This window comes from Nyctibius grandis, chromosome 5, assembly GCF_013368605.1.
Source record: "Nyctibius grandis isolate bNycGra1 chromosome 5, bNycGra1.pri, whole genome shotgun sequence".
NCBI classification, from domain to species: domain Eukaryota; kingdom Metazoa; phylum Chordata; class Aves; order Nyctibiiformes; family Nyctibiidae; genus Nyctibius; species Nyctibius grandis.
In genome coordinates, this window is record NC_090662.1 from 16,105,449 (window position 1) to 16,126,341 (window position 20,893).

A 20,893-nucleotide genomic window follows, 5' to 3' on the forward strand; every position below is an offset into this window, starting at 1 on the left:
CTTACTAAGCTGTGCCATTCCTCCAGTTGAGCTGAACCCACACCTGCAATTTCAGCCTTTTTTTCTCCTACTTTTGACTCACTCCTCAAACCTTTTCTCTTGTATCCATTTCTTTCTCCACAATAGAATTCAAATATTTATTCCAAGAGAAAGCCAGAAAACATAATACGTTCTCCCTTCCCACTCCCTTTCTCTTCCTTACAGCTCTCCCTTCTTCCTCGTACCATAGATACAAAACACATCTGTCCCACTCTTTCCACCTGCCTCATTCACACCACCCCATACCTCCCATCTCCTTTCTCCTCTTGCTCTGATGGAACAGCAGGACAGCCAATCAGTCTTTCCTATGTTTGGAAATCTACCTCTGACTCCTTACTTCTCTTTCTATCCTTTCACCCCTAAGCTCATTATGAACTGTTTGATAACAAATTACACTTTTAATTTGTCTCTAACTTCAGCTTGAACTCCCTTCAGCTGTCCCTTGCACTCCACTGAAACTATTTTCACTAAAATGTCTTAAAACCTTTTACTATTGCAACGTCAAAATAAGTTCATAATTTCCATCATCCATAACCCTTGTGCGTTCTTCATAAAAATTAAATGCGTTTCTCCTTTTGAAGCATTTATTCTCCTTTTCTGCCTTCCACGACTCTACCCTCTCCTGCTTCCCTTCCTCCCTGTACCAGCCCCTTCACAGGTCACCGGGAGGCTCTTTATTCTTCCTTTGTCTTCTAGCAGGGCTCCATTGAGCCACATCTTTTGCCGCTTCCCTTATATCTGGGAATTTCATCCACATATTCAGCTCCTAAGAAGATAGGTCTCAAATAGGGTAGATTTATGTCTAAACAAAAAATCTCAGTCTATCTTTCTGACATCTCTTGTCACTGAGTAGCTGTCATCTTCAGCTCAACACAACTAGAACAGAACTCACATCTCACCTCTCCCACTCTCTTTTCTCCACTTCCTCTCTTGATCACTGTGGACAGCATTATCATCTTGCCCATCATTCAGATATAAAATACTATGTCATCTTTGACAATGACTTCTCTCTTGATCTGTTCATTCAGGCTATGTCTATATCTAAATGATTCTTCCTGTCTTGCATCCTTAGGACAAAGTCTTCTCTAGACATCTTCACAGCTAAAGGTTTGTCCGGGCCTTCATCTCACATTAGTTACTAACATTTTCTTCTTTTTTGTCTTGACAAACATTATCTTGCTTGTTCATACTGTTGCAAAAGTTATTTCTTCTATACTGTCATACTGATCTACCATTACCCTCTCTGCATCCTTCTATGCACAGTCCTCCGTTCCACTTTTAAACACTGGGAATGACTCTGCTTTGCTTTCCAGGCTCCTCTGTCTTACCTACACTATACTGTCCATGTCCTACTTGCTGTCACACCATTTGCTCACATTTCTAGTTGGCTCATGATGTCAGTATCCATTTACTAAGCTTTTAACAATCAGTCTGTATTTCTACCGAGGCCAGCTTCCACACTTGAGTAAGGATACCTTCCAAGCTCTTGCAAAACTACTTCACTGCCCTCCAAATATCACCTTAAAGCTTTCCTTTCCACAGTTCTAAGAAAGTCACTTTAGCTTAGGCTAAAGTCTACCACCTATTATGTTGAGCAACCAAGTGCTTTTGTTTGTCAATATTGAAACTCCTGCTTTGTCACATATTAAAAAAACAGTTCTCTGTGGCACAATAATTTCACAACACACACCCTTCCTCCCTGAACTGGTACCCTGCACAGTACCATCTAGTCTCTGATGGGACTGCTAAGCATTAGAATCATGCAAATAATAATACTGCCTCCCTAATCATGGCAGTAACAGATGAATTACTTACATTCATCCAGATCATTGTCCTCTGACTATCTCCATTATCAGCCTCAAACAAACAAGGTTTTGGCTCCGTCAGTGGTTGCTGTGGTGGCATGGGTCCAACAAACTTTTCAGATTTAAATAATCAGTAGCATCCTGTCTCAATGAGACACAGCTAAGAGCAGCTTAAAAAATAACTGGATATGCTAACTACCACCTGATTATCTGTCTAATCTGGACAATCACAAGTGGCCAGCCTAAAGGCCACCTGAGGACAGAATACCTATCAGAGATTCAAAGATGAACACACACGATGATTTACACTTCTGTAAATCTGTGCTTCCATTCCGACCATTTCAGCTCAGAACAACGACAAGCTGAAATCACCTTATTCTGCCACTGGAGAGCTCCAGTCCGTCCTGTTTTGTCTTGCTAGAGAGGACGCTACTGATCCGACAAACTTGTCAACAATTATTACTTATATGACCTTAGCAGTGTTCAATCCAAATATGACTACAAATTCCCAGTCTCTACCCGCCCCCTACGTCTAGCCCCCTGCAGTAGGAAAAGGAAGAGAAAGAATGACTGGACAGAAAACATCAAACACTGTATACCAGAAAAAAAAAATAAACAAAACAAACAAAGAGAAGAGCACAGCAAAGATCACCACACAGAACCAAACCCCATGAACTCTTGCCCTTTGTCAGTCATTCTTATGTCTTGATGTTACTTCATCAGTCACCCTTCTGTCCCTTCTGCTGAACACCTGCTCCAGGGAACGGAAAGGGAAGCAAGCCTAAACCCCTTGTGTACTGCGCACAGCTCTGTCACAATACAACTGCTTCCGCTTTACAGATGATTCAGGAGGGGCCTGGGGATTAAGTGAAACTGCACTAGATGTACATTGGTACCAGCGGTTTGTGCAGAACCTAGAACTTCTGTCTTCGAGTTCTTTGCTACTTCTGGCTGATGCTCTTTCTGATCTGGGAAAACTCCACTTCTTTTTTGCCAGACACCACACATTTTATAAATACATGCACACAGAAACCAAAAAGCAGCAAGACCAAATAATTAATTCTATATTGTAATTGTTGTCAAGAATACAGGTAAACAGGAAGATGTGTTGGGCCTAAGGGCTGTATTATTAATATAACTTAGTAAAATAAGAAAGGACATTGCTGAATAATAAATAACATTTCAGAAGTAAGGAAGACATCTCTATTTCTACTGGGTACAAGACCAAGAGCAGTCAGAAAGCCCACTCCTCCAGCAGTGGCTTTCAAGCATAACTTCTAATAAGCATACAAGTCAGGACAAAACCACTCCCTTAAAATCTTCAACATTCAACCATGGAAAGGTACACAAAAAAGAAAAAAAGAAATTACGCATGCAATAGTTGGTCTTCCTCTGCCCCACATCGGTCTTAAGTAACTGCGCTGGATTCCGTCTCAAATCTGAATAAGCTTAGACAGCTGCACAGCACTATGATAAAAAAATTGGATCATTTTACCCACATCTATCTTTCTCATCCAGCAAGAGAACCATCAAAGACTTCTTGATATAGACATGCTGAGAGACCTCTGTCAAACACCGTTACTGCATCACGACAGCATTCGCCACAGGTTTTTTGGCATATAAATTACCTACAGACACCAGCTTCACCTGGCATCCTGCACCATTAACTCCTGAATCAGCTTTTTCAAGGACAAGTTGAAGAACTTCTGCACCAAGTGGAACTTGGAAGACAGAGAGATCCAGTAACTTAATCCATGCCCATATAAACTGAAAATCTTTCCTGCTAGTTATTCCAAAATTACTCTTAACAACAAGTTGTCATGGCATTCATATAGCCTTATGTTAGAGTTAACTCTTTAAGAAGTACTCTTATCGATATACTATTTTTACTGAAGATTATTTTCTTAGTAATGCATGCAGTGCTATAAATCTAAACTCTCACTGGGACTACCAGACACGCTTTCTGCCTACAGGACTCCTGTGATCCACAACTTAAACAAAACGTGATTTGGAACATACGTTCTACAGGATTTTCCACTGTTTCCATCTCATATAACTCAGCCTTGGTTAAGTGGCTAACATTTTTTGCCCCAAAGGTAAAACAGAACCTGATAATGTCCTAATTTTTCATTAACTAGGAACAAAAGGTCTATTTCAAGGAAATTTCTTCATTTCACAGTTGAAATGGTTCAACTCTTGTGTAGTCGTTTTTTATACATGGAAACCTATATTTCATTTATAAATTATTAACCACATACAGAAGCAGATCAACAAGTAAACACACGAGTGTTTTTATATCTCAATCAAAATTAGATACAAGAAGTCATTTCACTTTCTGTGGTGACAAACGGGCTTGGGGTACACTCTAGTAAAAATGTCATCTCCCTCTTTCTCAAGTCCTGTTATAAATTACAACAAGTAGAAGGGATGTCAGAGACAGATCTTTAGTGACAGTGCTGTCAGTTGACAGAAAACCACACATGGTTTCCCCACCAGCATTCAAAAGAGGTACCTTAAACTACAGGAGATCTGACCTCTTCAGAATAACTGTTGCACAAATACTGGGAGAAATATCACCTGAACTCCATCAAGAGATGTGCCACCTAACAAAACCAGAATTTTTAAAGAAGTCATTTATAGAACAACAGTTTTAGATACATATTCAAAAACATCAAAATCCTGATTCAAAACACAGAATGTCTGATCATAGAGCATTACCATTACTCCACTGTTTTTTATCCAGCGTGTGGGTTGATGAACTAAAGGACAGGTTTCAGAAAATAACTATGTAACTATGAGGATAAACTACAATTCTGACTAAATTTCTGGGCACTATCATACATAATGTTTCATTCTTCTTCTGTCACCATTCCTTGAGACACATTAAATGAGGTGACAGCCACAACCAGGAGTCATGCCACCGCCCTGCAGAAGCTGTCCATGGCAGGGCAGGGGGGAGGGCGGGAGGGGAAGTATCAGAGTCAGATATCATACTGAACTGATCAGGCATTTAAACACCAGAATGCACACCAGAATTCAATCCCACTGTCATTTCTCATCCTAAAGAAAACCCCCATGGGGACTTCTGCTCACTATTCTTACTCCCAGCATAAAGAAAAGAATGGTAAGAAAAAGTTTCTCTGGACAACAGCCACAGTTTTGTACCCTGTCGATTCTCAGTTCTTTCACTCATCGAGCTCCAGCTGAATATTACATCTGTTTAAGAACCAGTATCTCTGGAAGATCTTATTAGCTTACAGGGAAGAGAAAGAGAATTATACAACATTCACCCCTTTTGCCCACTGCAAAACCAAAACCAACTGCAAATCACCAACTAAGGTGGTCTAAATTCAATAACCTCACCTCTTTCTTTTGGGGTATGTGTTTAAAACTTTGTTATCATTTTCTTTCCCTCTCAGCCCTTTCCAACATTCCCTACTGCCACAAAAAGGTGGAAGATGAAGGTGGCTAAGAAAAACAAGAATGTTTTATTCTTAAGTTTTTGTTTGATATGTTTTTAAAGAGACAAACAGCATCATTGGCAAACCACTAGTAAACAAAAAAATAAAGAACAATTAAAAAAAAAAATCAACTCCAATCCCTATGCTTATATTAACCAGTTGTTTTTGTCTTGTATTCTCTTCTTTCACAATCTCCTCATAAATAATTTAAGTTCTCTTCCTCTTGCTTTTCATAAAGTAGAATGTTGCATGCTACATACTTTTTTCCTATAGAAGTGTTCCTTACCATCTCCCAACCTCCTTACCTTTTCCATGAAGAATGATAAAATCATCAAGATATTTTTCTGAAGAATAAAAAAATACTTAAATCAAAACTAATCAGTATCCTTTTATTTTTTTTCTGATGTTGCCAAAGGATTTACCAAACAGTTTTCCATCAGATATTTATGTGGTAGTCAAAATAGGAAAAATACATGGTAAACAACTATCTAATAGACTTAAAACTCCAGTTTGCATGTCTGATCATCAAGTAAAATGGTCAAGTTTAGGGCTGCACAGTAATGACAGAAAAATCTTGAATTTTAACACAACATCAGAAAAAAAGAATAGAATTTTTATGTAACGTCCTAAACACTAAACAATGAGTCAGTATGGTTAGTGAAAAGATTATCTAAGACAAAACACACACATCATCAGATTGAAACCTCAATAATACAAGCTCACTGAACTGAGAAACTGAAGTTGACTGACACCAAGTACCCAGATATAGATCTAAATCACATAGGTCATATTTAACCCCGCTGTAGTTCACGAAGATACAGAGGACATATTTTACTCCTTTACAGCCTGTGCCTACCTAGGAATACTCACAGCACTTAATGCTTGCACAATTACTAAACCAATTACTAATAAGAGTTCTGTACGTAAAACCAAAAAATCACATTCTTCTATTATTTTCTCAAATATTGCATAAAGTAAAGCATATGTCCCCAAAGTTAATCTAAAATCAGTTACAGTTTATGACTGATAACAAAAGATCACTGTATCTACCTCAGGGATACAGTTACTGTGACTTTTTACAGGACACAAACTGTCAAATAAATATAGACTCCTCTTACTATAACGCTATCTACAAGAAAATCTTCAATTCTTCAAATACGCCATTCAACTTTTTAAAATCCAATATAAATTCTAAACGCCGCTCCAATTCTGATAACCCCTCTTTTAGCTAAGCCAGTTGGTTGGTAGTGATTTGTCAGATAAGTTACACAATACTGTTTCTGCTTCCTGATTAGATAAGCAGATAAGTTTTTTTCTGGCACAAACATTTACGCATAACATTTTTCATTTTCTGTGAACACTTGCAACTTCGTAATCCCCTCTCCAAAAATCTACATGTCAGTGAACGTCAACCATGGACATACTGCATTTGCTAAAGGAAAACATAAAGTATTAGCATGCAAAAGGCAATTCCGTCTACGAAACTGAACAAACGTTCAGGAAATTTCTCTCCCTCTGTGCTGCCTACATATACACTGTAGAATAAAGGAAAGCAGTGAGCAGTATTTCTACGTCTTTACTTCTGCCCTAAAGATGGGGTACAGGGGGCACGTGGCCTCAGTGCATCTCTTGCATTACAGATATGAACAGCATAGCCAGACTGCGACCTCTTTGCCGAGGGATGTGCTAAGAAGTATCAACCTCATTGGCAGGCAGAGATTTGGCAGTGCTTCTCCCCACTGTCACCAGGGAATGCTGCCTGCCAGGTCCTCACCTGGGTCAACAGGAGGAGGAAGAGCAGTCCATCACTCTGAACACAGACAGTACGCAACCAGAAAGGAGGCAGCAACGCAGGGATGAAGCTAGCTAGAAACATTTTTTGACATCTGACATCACTTTTTCTACAAAACTGAAGTGAACCACCTTGTCATGGTCTGGAGGAGACCATCGTCTTCCCACCCCTTCCCCTCACCGTGCTCTCCACAAAGAGTTCCACTAGTTTAAAAAGGCTCCTTGCTTAACTGCTTACAAGGGAACAGCCACATAAATCTGGTTGTATCAACTACAGTTGACAAAACGCAGACAAATACTACAAGCAGTAAATGCAACGAGATCAGATTTTACACTATGTTTATCAAACAGGACAGTAATTTTTGATACTTAAAGTCCTGTCCGTCCATAATCCTCCAGTTACATTATACACGTAACATCTGATTTTTCTAAGACACCACTTACAATCTCCTGGCACCAAAAATGCCATAAGAAGCCCTACTCAAATAGATAAGATTGCAAAGAAAAATGAGTTGGGTTTGGTATTACGAACTACCAGGACCACAACCCTTGTCCATGAACGAAGCAAACAAAAAAAGTCAACATGTCACACAACAGATGTGTGCAAGATCAGAATAAGCGCACAAGCGTTTTTGCAAGTATATAAGCAATGTTTTCTGCAGACCACTCCAACTCTTCAAATTTTTCCCTACCTTCATTAATAAGGATACTGAGGCTCACGGAAGATTTACAGTGGGTGTTCAGACACACAGATGGGTGTGGTGAAAACACCTGTATTAACACACTGTTCAAGTGAACACAGCAGAAATATTTCAACACATACTAATTTATTCAAACTCCATGAAAGTTCTAAGTGATTCAAAGCAAGTTACTACTTGGAAGCAATAAAATTCCTAAAGTTTTTTCTTTTCTAAATGTAACAGACAGTTTTGGTTTTTTAAACTGCATTACAATGTAAGTACTATGAGAGCTAATAAGTGCTTCACACCTGTCACTATCGTAATGTCAGCAATGACATTACACTTTGTTTGGATAAAATTTTTCTGGATAGTTGAGTTCTAGAAGGGCTCCTTATACGAAGTCTCTAACCCTGCCGAAAACAAAAAATGAGAGACTACAGCTGATAATCTAAACTGAATCGTTCTAGGAAACAATTTGCATATTAGGTATGACTAAGGAGTAGGGATGTGCTTCAATCTTCGTGTCTCAAGTAAGCTTATAATAAGAATCTGTGTTCAAGGACTTCTAGGTGCAGAACATTTAATCTCAACAAATTAAGCTCCAACAGTTCCAACAAATTATGAAGGCCAAGCTCCAGCAGCAAGATTTTTGTACGATTCCTTTTGAATAAAACATATATTCAACATTACCGATAGACATAAAACTGTTTGAGCCTTGAACCTTTTACCTACAAATATACCACATGAAAATCCTAGTTCCGCGTCTAACTTACTTTTGGGCTGGCAAAATAGAGAGGTTCAGGCACGTAAGAATCAAGACGGGCACACAATCAAGCTTGGCATCTCTATAAAGGTCTCTCAAAAGGGATGTTTTATGGTATTTTAAGTAATTTTATTTAATGTGTACTCCATGCAGTTTTATAGTTTATCGCACAAACCTATGTTACTGATTAATTAATTCTTTTTTCAAGAACTTGTTTAGAAAACATAAGATTCCTTTAAGCTGCCAAGATGCTCAAAATTAAACGCACGTGTAATGACAACTATAACGAAAAACTTAACATCATTTCAGAATATATATTATGACATTACAGGTAATAGCGGGATTTCTCCCAGCATCAGTAAGTCACACCAAAATTTCACTATGACGGGATCGCTCGTTATGAACTCACTTCACAAGAAATATTTCTCATGATAGAAATGTTGTATATGTATACCGCTTTCTTAACAGAACAGAAACGAACTGAAAGCTACATGAAAATATTTCCCAAATCGCTTCATTAGTTGCATTAGGTGTTACCCCAGCATGATGTCAACTAGGCACATCACAAACATAATGGGTCAATTTGACTTGCCGACACTCAACACTGAAGTCTCTCCTCCTGCGACTGACAGAACTGTGCCAGGCATGGCATATTAGCAAATGCCATTAGCCTGGAATTTGCCTGTTCATACTTACGGTAACAGAAAAACCTTATGGCCCAAATAACCTATTTTATTTGGTTGTGCATAATATGCACAACTTAGCCTAACATAATACTAGACGTTGGCCACTCAGTTGACTGTAAGTCACACTCAGCAGTGAGAATGAAAGAATAAAATGCGACTTGAGAAAAGAGAACGAACTCAAAGATTGCAACAGATCATTTCTCTCTGCGAGTGAAAATGTTTTTCACCACAGTCGTTGATGATAATACAATGTTTAAAGTTGATGCACTAGTTTATACCCTAATCTTCACACAGAAGCAAGTGAAACGTTGCACCAAGGCACGGGGTCCTTGAAAAAATCCAATATGGCCACTGATGTGTAGTTGTCTTTTGACTTAAAATTGCCTTATCTTTTACCACATCTGTCAGTCGCATGCATACACCTGTTATACTTGTACTTCAAAAGAAGTTGACACAGTGACAGTCATCTGTGTGTATCCAGCCCTGAAACATTATTCACAGCAGAGAGATCCACATGCTACTGGGCTACCCAGCTGAGGCCAAACCACAGTCATCCACAGTCACCAAGAGACAGACAGGTCGAGAGGTGTACCAGCACTATCCACTTACCTTCTTTATTAAGCCTCATAACCTCCCTGCTTTTTCCACCCTCCTTTCCAGTCTCTTCTAGATCTACACCTGCAGAAGAGAAGCAGAGTCAGGAAGCGCCGAGGGCCCAGAGGTGTGCATTTATTGTTTGGCGGGGGGAAGGAGGAGAGGTGAGGAGGTGAGCAGTGTTTCTATTTGTAACAGCAAAAGCACAATGGTCGGAGCATCTGCCAGGGAGCGGAACCGCCGGGCCCCCCGCGGCACCACCCTCCGTCCCGCCCCCCCCACCACCCGCAGCATCCTCCGGCCCCTCCGCGCCGCGCATCCTCCTCCTCGCCCCCTTCCCCCACCGCGGCGCCGGCCCAGCGGCGAAGCCCGCGCCGCGGGGCAGCGGCACGGCACGGCGTGCGCCAGCGCCTCCCGCACACATGGCACCGGGGGCTCGGCGCGTCAGCTGAGCGCCCGGGGGGGCGGCACCTCCCGCGGCGCGGCGCGGCCCCGGGACGAGCGGGGCGGGGGGGCGGCCCGGCTGGGCCCCCGGCCCCCGGCCCCGCCGCCGTGCGTGCGCTCCGGGGGAGGGGAGCAGCGTGCCGAGCCGCGGGCCGGTTCCTGCCCTTACTGTGCGGGGGGGCGGCGCCGTGCGTGTGCGGGGGGGCGGCCTCCCGCACCCAGGCGGCCCAGGGCTGGCCCAGGAACGCCTCGGGACTGGGCACGGGCCGCTCCAGGGCCGCCATGGCGCCGCGCCTGCTCCTGCCTCCTTGTTGCTTTTCCCGTTTCCTTCGGCGGCGGCGGCGGCGAGCGAGCGAGCGAGACACGGGATTCGAGAACGCCGCACGTCATCCTCGGGACGTTCCGCCGCCCACACGGGGGTAGTGTCAGCCCCTGCTCCCTATCAGATCGGGCTCCCCGCCGCCCAGCGCGCATGCCCGCGCCCCCCGCGCCTGCGCGCCGCGCCCCGCGACGCCGCCGGCAGCCGGGCCTGCCGCCCGCCCCGAGGGGGTCGCGGGGCCCGCGCCGCCACCGCAGCGCGCTGCCTCTCCGCGCCCACGCGCAGCGCGGCCGCCCGGCCCGGGCCGGGTCGCCGCGCGGAGCGGAGCGGGGCCGGCGGCCGAAGAGCCCCGCCGGGAAGGCAGCCGCTGGCGTTGCGCGCCCCGGGGTTGCGCGCCCCGGTTCTGGCAGCGCCCCACAGTAAGTCCCTGGGACGCGCTTTGGGTCATCGCAGCACGGCCCCCGCGCCCCAGCGCGGCCCGGCAACGGCCCCGGATTGCGGTGTCGGGGTCCCCCTCCCCCTGACTTCTTCCAGCTGCGCTCCTGTGGATCACCTATAACCACAACCACAGCCATTTTGTTGTCCAAATACTCCCTAATCTGGGTTTGAGTACCGGCTTCCTCTGTTTGCAAATGGGTTTTTTCTTGTTTTGGTGTTTTGGGCCACGGTACAGCAGCTCTGAACTCACAGGTCCCGCTCCTCTCAAATAATACCGAGGTTTTCATCTCACTATACATAACTTATGGGGTGTACATGCTTTTCATTTAATTCTAGGACTGTGTCATTTTTGGTTTGTTTCTCCATTGAGGTAACAATAGAAAATAACACTACCGTGACCATTTTGTCCTCAATATACCTAATTTGCCTAAGGAGTTACAGCACAAGCCCATTGCTTCAGCTCACACCTATTAAGCCAGACATAAACACCAGTGGCAAAGGACTTGGTTTCATTTTAGCAGTCTCACTGACTCCACATGCAGCATCTTTCATACAGCTGTACAGCCCCAGCAGGAGAACTGACGATTAAAGTTTATCATTCAACAGACACTTCTCGGAGTGGTGGTGTGGCCTTTAAATGGTCCCATCAGACACTTCTCGGAGAGGTGGTGTGGCCTTTAAATGGTCCTGTCCCCATCCTGCCTCTCCACCCTGTCATACGTTTAAGACCCTTTCTCACCATTCATTTTTTGCTGGTTCAAGCCGTTGTGGGACAACACTGAAATAGAGCATGTCAAGAAAAGAGAATGGTATTTAGGGCCCACTCAAGGGTTGGAGCAGTGGCCGGAGAGGCAGGACAGGAATTGCTGAAGTCAGCACTGCTGCCTGCAGAAAGGTACACGGTATTACGGTCTACAGTGGATTTAAGTAAATTTCTTACAGTTTCGTTAAGACAAGGCTCTTTACAGTGCTAAAATGGATAAAGGTCTGGGGCAAAGGACAAACATCCTTTGGCTTATATACACTGTCAACAGATGCAGTGTTAAATACAGACAGCATTCATGCTCCGCCTCTTCCAAAAAGTAGCTGGAATATACAAGTCCCGTCATTAATACCCAGAGGTAAGCCTAAAAGCTTTCATACATATGGTCAGGCCAGAGTGCCTCCAGTCATATAACATTAACTACAAGAAACTACAGCAACACAATTAAAACAATCGAAGCAGAAAGCTCACCAAAATATGCCTCAAAAGAGAACCAGTCAAATCGCAGCAGGCTGATTAGCAACCAACGTGAAGCAGCCCTGAGATGTGTGACCTTAGATATATTACACACGGGATTTCCAGAAGCAGGAAGAGTAGTCGTGGTATAATACAAAGCCCTGCAAGACCTATTCTGGAACATTAAGTACAGTTCTAGCCACCAGTTTAGATTAATCTTCCTACAAAAAAGTGTGGAAAGGGCTATCGGAGGAACTAAGAGTCTATCATATGAGAAGAGCTTGCCTTAGTCTAGCAAAATTCAGCTGGGAATGGATGTGATTGATTGATGTTTTTAATTATAAGGAGACACAATCATCAATGAGGAAGAAAAAATAAAGAATGTACATAAACTGCTTATGTTGACATTGAAAACCCTGCTCACTACACATAAAACTCTTCAGTCTGGAAGAGCAAGATAGAACTCCTTAGGAGGGATGATAAATGACATGAAGTTAATAGTCAACAATGTTTGGCACTTGTGCTCAAATTCATTGCAAGATAGTTGAGCAAAAGTCTTGACAGTGGCCAAATAGTCCCATAATTAAAGAAGTTACACAGCACAACTTATACCGTAACACTTCTGTGATTACCCAAGACATGTATCTGCAGAGAAGATACAAAAGAAAGACGTGAGCACTCAGGAAATTCCCACCAATGAAAACCGACATAAGATTTCAGGGAAGTACGTATGGCCAAGCATCTAACTAATATTAAACACTGCAACAGGATACAGAAGCAATAAAGCAATTCCTAACCGCATAGCTGAGAAAAAGGGAGGTGGAGGGGGAAACTCTTTAATACAAGCTGCCACAAACCCAGCAAAAAAAGTGAAGAAACTTTCCAACTTTAACACATGGCACTAATCTACACGCTGCTCACCATGACACACTGCAGAACTACAGTCTAGGCTCTAACAGAAACAGACCATATGAAGGAAAATTAGCATAAAATCAAGGATGCAAGATGTACCAATTCCTTCCTAAAAAGAAACAATCCAGTGACTTACAGTTTGAGAGAAAGGTTTCCAAAGCCCTCCCAAAGGAATTCTTCCTCCTCCCTACCATATGTATTCAAGAACAACATTATCATTAAACAAATGGTTCCACAATCATCAGAACATATGTACCTGACTTTCCAATGATCAGCATCTTTTGTTTGAAAAGTGCAAGTTCTGCTTTGATTACATGTATGCTACCTCTGTGATCTGCATCAAGGAATGAACCCCACCCCTGAGCAAACTATAGACCAGTTTGTCTCCATTGGCTTGAAGGGTGTGAGTCCTGGGAGCTGCAGAAAAGTAGCCCCCGTTCTGTGCCAGATCTCCTCCCAGAGAACACTACTTAGTTCACTCCAGATTGGAGCCAAATTAGTGTATGTGGCACGGACAACTGTGCGTTATGCTCTAGAGCCCTATAGCGAAGGAGGAAGAGAACCGATCTGACATAGAAGTTTTTCCCGTGGTTGCGAATATTTGTAGTTCTCCCTTGTGAATGTGAACTCAGGCTTCAGCTTTACCATAGCAAGGACATTCAGATGGTTTCTTCTTCCATTTTCCTGGCATCTGCTTTCATAAAATTTATAGAAAGACAATTCTATTTAAGACTTTTACTCCTCTTTCAAATTTGTTTGTATTAATCAGTGGATCCAAAAGCTAAGTGTGGAGAGGAAAAAAGGGAGGGAAAGGCACAAACATGATCACAGAAGACTTATTTCCATAGGAAATGAGTAAGAAAGCTGCACATGAAAGTGCATATTAAACATCCTCTGTTTCTTTTCCACCTGCTCACCAATCCAGAAATTTAATTCTTCTATGACCTTGAATAAGTCACTCTGCCATAGAAAAATAATTAAGTCAGTCAGGAAAGGTACTTCTTTCCCTCCCCAGTCCCTGTGGATCTTGTTTTATTTCAACTGCCAAGTAGGAGCTTCCTTTTTCTATGTAGTTTTTCAGAATTTAATATAATGCAGCCTTGATCTTGGTTGCAGCTTCTAAATACTACAGTGATCCAATCATAATATGGAATTTAAAAAGTAAACTATAAGCAAATTAAGGCCTTTAATTAATAAGCATAAAAATAGGGATGAAACCTTAACTCTAATCTTTTTAATCCATGTATCACTGGTCCTTTAATAAGATGATCTCCAAATGCAAGCTTTCCGCTAAGTAACCAGGAGATAAAAATCATATGTTCCTATATCTACTTACTAGAATTATAGTTAAAGATTTGGGCCTTATAAAAGCACAGGAAAAAATTACGACATTTAGAAGAGATCCAATGCTGTATATCAATCTTTGGCTTATGTGGAGATCAATCCAACATTTATATAATTTTCAGGATCTGAATGTTAAGAAAGAACAAACTAAAACAGCAATTCTCGCGTGTGGCTATCAGGAACATCATAAGTAGTCACCATGTACAAATAAATAATGACAAGATTTCATTTCAACTCCCCTGTCATACACTGAGACAAATGAGTTTGCTGAAGGTGCATGTGTAGTCACAACAACAACAAAAATTTGTGACCCTCTGCTTTAAATCCTGTATACCTCGCAGTAAGTGCACCAGATGGCTTTAAACTGGCTACAAAAGTATTACAAAAAAAAACCCCAGCTGTGTAAGGCTTCAGTATCATAACAAGATTATAAACATAGGATGTTCTTGTGACAAAGTCATTATGATTTAAGCAGTTTGGCAAGAGATTCATCAGTACTTCTCAGGATCCTATTTTACAATGGATTTACCACAATAGTGGTTTTTATCTTATATAGCAGATATTATTACATAGCAGACAGTTTTATGAACCCAAGTATCTACTTTGGTGGGAATGGAGCAGTAAATGAATCAGAAGACTTTCTTAAAGATAGTCAGTGATGGAGTTTGCATAAGAAAAGCGCCAGCAAACTAGCTGGCTATCAGTCACGGAACTACAGAAACTTCAATCCTCCTCTGGGATTTTGAGAAGTGTAAACTAATTTATACGCTGACTCGTGTGCAAATGATTTTTATAGTGGATTTTTACACTCTTGCTGATTTTAACTTGTAGATTATCTATCTGTAGTCTCTCTTTCCACAGTGGATAAATGAAGTTTCTATTTAATACTACAGCTGCAGATCAGGGGAAAAGGTATCAGAGAAGTTTGTACTGAGAATGTGCAAAACCCACCAGATAGACAGTCCCGCCTTTCTTTGGCGAAACTGATTCTGAAACTTCTTTTTTTTTTAACAAAGTGTAGCATCCTAGTCTGCTATGTGATAATTAGAGTAGCTAAATTCAAGAAACAAAACAGATACTTAAAAAGTCCTATATTTAAGTTTCTGCAAAAAGATGCATACAGGATGGCCATTAAAACAACTCGGCACTTAGCAAGCCAAATGTAAAAGCCACTATGAGCCAGTCTCCCTAGAGCCACTCTGGCCAGAAGTTCAGTCCTGGTGCTGTTTCTGATCTCTTCGTAATTTCAGAAAGTGTCTCAAACACCATGAGTGCCATCATAGAAGACTTGAGCTAGAAAAGTGTATTAAATAGACACTTATAGCAGAGAAGTCTATTCTAATGTCCTCTGAAATAACACAAGAATAAGTATCTAAATTAAGCTTTTGGTTCCATCTTAGTCAAAGAAGCCAGCACTTAAAAAAAAGAAACAGTCATAAAAATGGAGAACTGAAACAGACATTCTAAGTGCGATACTCTTGTATCCCAACAAAAATGTATTTCTCAAGTGTTGCAAATTGCTTCACCCAAAACAATGATTGAAACATTACAGCAGCCCTAATCAGATGAAACAGGAAATTTGAAGAGATACACTGCACAGATCTATGAACAGAAAATGCACAATAAGATAGCCTATACTCTGGAAAGTTTACAGAAAAAATGCTACCAAATAAAGACCATGAACTGGAGGTGGAAATCAACAGTTGCTACACATTTCAATCCCGAGAGAGTTATGCAAGCACTGTGAGAAAATAAATTGCACGTCCTTTGGTTCCAGTGTCTAAAAGCTTGTTCTAAACAATTTTGCTCAGGTATTGGTTATAGTCTAAATGCATTAACATAGCACTGTACTGCAGCTAATTTATCCTGCTTTTCAAGAGGATAATTTATCTTATCTACTGTATTACCATAGCTCTAGTGTTTCTGATACCAAAGCTAGTAATGGTAACTATCAGGGTATCATAGGACTGCTTTGTGCAGTGCTGACATGCATCTTCACTGGACACAGGGGCTTATCAATTGCTTGTAAGAAACAAAGCAGTTTCATTTTATTTCTGCAACACTTTTAGGTTTCAGCCAGGAGTCTCTGAGAGTTCAGTTCATACCCATCTTCCTTTCCAATATTTTCTCTCCCTCAAGAACCTTCCCCATGTCCTGGCTGCCACCAAACGCCTGAACATCCAGTTTCAGCAATATGGTACAACCAGTATGAAACATGGATCTCAAACTCACTTCTTACAACACACTACCCAAGGTCCCTGATCTAACACTTCATCAGGTGGACTTATGGCAAGAAACTGAGTATTAGACCAGGTCAGGGGAGTGCATTCACTGCAGAAGACTGAGGGGTAGATTCTTAACACTGTGGCTATTTGGGAAGATGGGAAACATGAATGTCAGGTCAAAGAGTACTTCACAGGCTAAAATTCAATATCCTTGTACTGACGAGTACTCAGGAAAGATCACAGGGGAATTGTTTTAAACACTGTCAGTGCATGTTTTGTACTGCTTCTTAAAATTATTAAGCATAGCTAGCACTGGTGCAGCAAATCACTTGTATTTTACTTATTAAATATTTATCCATTTTGTTTTATTTGAAACAGTTTCTTGGTAAATAACAGCAACAATAATATTTTTGATGGCTGTATCCAGAGTCTGGAGGAAGGCTCTTAACCATCCACTTGGGACAGAAAAAAAGAAACTTTTAGGAGTTCCCTGCATTTTTGAAAGACATGGCAAAGTTCTTTAGATTTTGAGGTATAAAAACACTTGGGGATGGAGAAAGTTACGTCGCCTCAGTATTAAGCCCGCATTCAAACAGCATGCTACGTTCCTAAGCGTTGCTCTCTCATGATGCCTGAGTGAATAAAGAAAACCACAAAACATGGGTCCCCAAAGATCTTCACACATTTCTCATGAGGTAGGCGTAGAAATCTACTTTCATTAAAAATTAAGTTTGCCCTGCTGAATAATGTATATTATAACTTTCCATTCACCAGCCATGTTTGCGTGTGTTGGCAGCACGCAACAGCAACTTACTGTGTCTCCCTCACTGTATTGTAATCAATTTTCTTCTGTTCCTTCTCAACGTAGATGCCATATTTCTCCTGTTCGTATCCCTCTTTCTCCCAAACACTTCCCTTTTCTGAATTTTGTTCCCTCTTTTCTGTCACTTTTACCCTAACGCTGCAGGGTGGGTTTTCATCTCCCACCAGGTCACTCTGCTCAAGCACCATCTTGGGGCCTTTTTCACTCCCAGCCTCTCACTTACCGCCCTCCCACTTGGGCCCAGCTGCCTCACCAAACGCTACCATGTCTTTAACATGACCTGCCTTGCTATTTATCCCCTGCTTTGCAGTTAGGAGCCTCTCCTCTCCCCTGCTTCCCTCAGTGGAGGACAGGTCTCTCCCATACGTCTCTCCCAGCCCTGAGTCATCTCTCCACCTCCCACCAGTGAGCTGCCTCTCTCCTCAGAAAGCTGTTTGGAGTTGTCCTCCTCTCTTCTCTAAACGCTTCCTTGCCTGCTTGGGGGAAGCCTCCTTTCCTTCTCCCCTCCTTTTAGCAGCCAGCTCTCCTCTGCCTCTCCCTGGGAAGCCAGCAGTCCTTCCCAGCCTTGCCCTGGCCCTGGCTGGAGGCCCCTTCCCCTCCTCCCCTCCTGCCATTTTCCCCAAGTGCTGGCGCACAGGCTGTCCCCCTCTCCTAGCAGCTGGCTGATCCCTGCTGCAAATGGGGACTCATCCATGGCAGGGCCAGGCGGCATGCGTGAGTGGGCTGGGGAGAGGCACCCCAAGGGCTGCTTGAATGGCAAAATAAAGATTTCAGCCTGGGCAGGCTGTTCCTCAGCATTTGGGAGACACTCGAGTTTACTCCAGCCGGGCTCTGAAAGTTTGGGGCTGCTCAGACAAGAGGTTTGAGTGAGGGTCAAACTTTGGTAGAGGTCATGTTTGGGCCCTAAATCAGTTGATAACAAAGAGGGCCCAGCCTGCTCACATGGCTCCCCAAGCCATGCTTCCAGAAGCTGGCTTCAATCACACCTTGCTTGAGGTTCTGCAATGTTTTGACAGTTGTTATGGTATGTCCTATTTCCAGCTTGTACAGGAAGCAGACATGTTGAAATCACAGAAGAAAGCAAGCCTGTTCATCTTGTATTTCTGGCTGAGGCTGGAAGTGGAGTGCGAGGAATCTATTGTGTCTCATCTATTGTACAGGGAAGTCTCTTGTAGCACCTTGCATCAATGTGCTAACTTTGTGAGGAGATTTGTCCTGATAAGACTCCCATCACAACCTGTAAGAGTCAAAGATAGTGTCTTCTGATAAGCACTGCAAATTCTGTACTCAAATCAAATTGATGACGAAGGCTTTAGCATGAATTTGGGCATAATGAGTGATGTGCCTAACAACTAAAGGCAACTGAAGTAAAAAATATTTGGTATTTCAGCATGGGCTTACATGCAATGAGAGGTTTTTTTCACAGATGTTTTGATACCATCATCCTTCAAAATGTCTCACAGGCCACCCTACACTTCTGTCATCAAACTCTTTGCCAGACATTTTACAAAGGCGATACGGCTGCAAAGACCAGATGTGGATGGACCTCAGCTACGGTCTCACAAATCTAATGAATTTTTGAATTAAATCCTCTTCTTAATGATATAAATAGGTCATCCTTTGGGTAGTCTGTTTATTGGAAAACTATGGTTAGATGAGTGTTCCTAAGGCACTATTTCCTTCAAGCAGACAAATTAGCACACGGTGATAATGATACTCTGGGGTTAAATGCAAAAGCATAGCTAGTCAAGAAGACAAAATAAAAGTTGAGACATTATTAAAATTATCCAATGTTGCCTATAAGGAGCGCATACTTCTGAAATGCATAGGAGCTAAGATTGCAACTTTCCAGGTTCAGATTAAGAAAATCTTTGTGCATCTATGGCCATCAAACATTTTAACTGGCTAATAACCTCCAGTGATGCAGCTTTGTGTGTTGAATCAAGTCTTGTTTTGTAGATACTCAACATGTGACATCTGATATATGCAAAAGTTACAAGATGGATGAAGAGTGAACAATAATGTTTTAGGAATTAAAAAAACCTAAAAATTTAAGTATTTTGTAGTTCAACTTCAGATACCTGTTTGTTTGATGCAAGATTATAGCCAGAACTGGCTGTTGTTTTCCAAATCTTTCAATCAATAGATTGAAAAAATGCTTTTCATTTAAGAGACAGTGGGCATCTATGGAATCTCTGTCTGTGTTTCATTGTGTTGAATATAATAATAATAATACTAATAATAGATAAATTAAAAATATTCAAATTCAAACCAGGTACTAAGCATGAACTCCTCTTCCTCCTTATGTGGAATTGGAGTCTTATTCTGCATATACTAAATCTGAGGTCTTTCATTTTTACTTGCATTCATATTTACATTCAAGGACTCTATAATAATATGATAATATGATGCCTGGTTTTCCTTCTGTATTAAGAACATTTTTTTCTCTTGGCATCGCAACTACTAGTGACTTCAAAACACTATTACAATTGTAGCCTGTGATATAGGAAGGCTATCAAAATGAGAAGGCTTTATGTATAGTGGGCTGAAAAATCTCACGGGATATTATCTAAGTGTATTTTGACTGTTAGTTCTCTATGGCAAGAGGTGTCTGCTCTTCTGTTTACAAGAACAGTGGAGCCTTTTTTTCTGTGCCCTCATGCATCATCGTAATTAGCACAATTGATACAACTCAGTCAAATATATTAGTAGCATAAGCAGTGGCATTTTATTGAATTATATGTTCATGTCACAGTAGAGTTGGGCACTTTTAAATATTTCTAAAGTTGTTCTTAACCAACAGAGCAAAGCCTACGTCATGCTGTTATAAACAAACACCAAGTTACAGCCTGTATGTCAACAGAGTGAGTTATGGTGGTAAAAAGACCTAACAACAGTCCCTTGATAAAAATAACATTTAATAGCAGTACAATATGTATTCCTTGAAGTGAAGAGGTGAGTCTACATTGGAGGGGGTAGAAATGGTCTTGTTTGGAGAACTTACGGGTGCACAGAGCCATGAACATGTGTCTTCTGGGTTTGTAGAGGGAAAGCTTGAAGGGCATCTCTAGGTCCTGAAAGTGCTCACATGTGGGTGAATTGATTCAGGGTTTAATATTTTTGCTTATGGAAATTTTTATGTCAGCTGACAAAACCCCGTCAGTCTGTCTTTGTCTATCTTAATGTAGCCAGCTGTTCAGTTCTCACACTACATTTGTGGTGTAAGAGTCTAAGAGCATGCTGTGTCAGCCATGGGATTATTGGTCCTAGATTTTGCAGAATTTCCCATGCACACTTTTAAAACAGCAGCAGATAATTATGAAAGTTGGCAGATACCACAGACATAATTG

The 20,893-nt window shown here is 41.7% G+C and overlaps 2 protein-coding genes across 2 annotated transcripts in view; one reads left to right on the top strand and one right to left on the bottom strand.

Moving 5' to 3' along the window:
• ATXN7L1 (ataxin 7 like 1) overlaps positions 1-10,592 on the bottom strand; it is a 119,982-nt gene extending 109,390 nt beyond the window's left edge. The window contains 2 exon segments of the mRNA XM_068401695.1: positions 9,835-9,903; positions 10,433-10,592. Of these exon segments, the coding sequence (XP_068257796.1) occupies positions 9,835-9,903; positions 10,433-10,547 (184 nt within the window). The 5' untranslated portion in view covers positions 10,548-10,592.
• The window catches only part of CDHR3 (cadherin related family member 3), a 75,031-nt gene continuing 64,683 nt past the window's right edge, over positions 10,546-20,893 (top strand). Inside the window, exon 1 of the mRNA XM_068400607.1 lies at positions 10,546-10,682. Coding sequence (XP_068256708.1) covers positions 10,546-10,682 — 137 coding nt within the window. The remainder of the gene's footprint in view (positions 10,683-20,893) is intronic.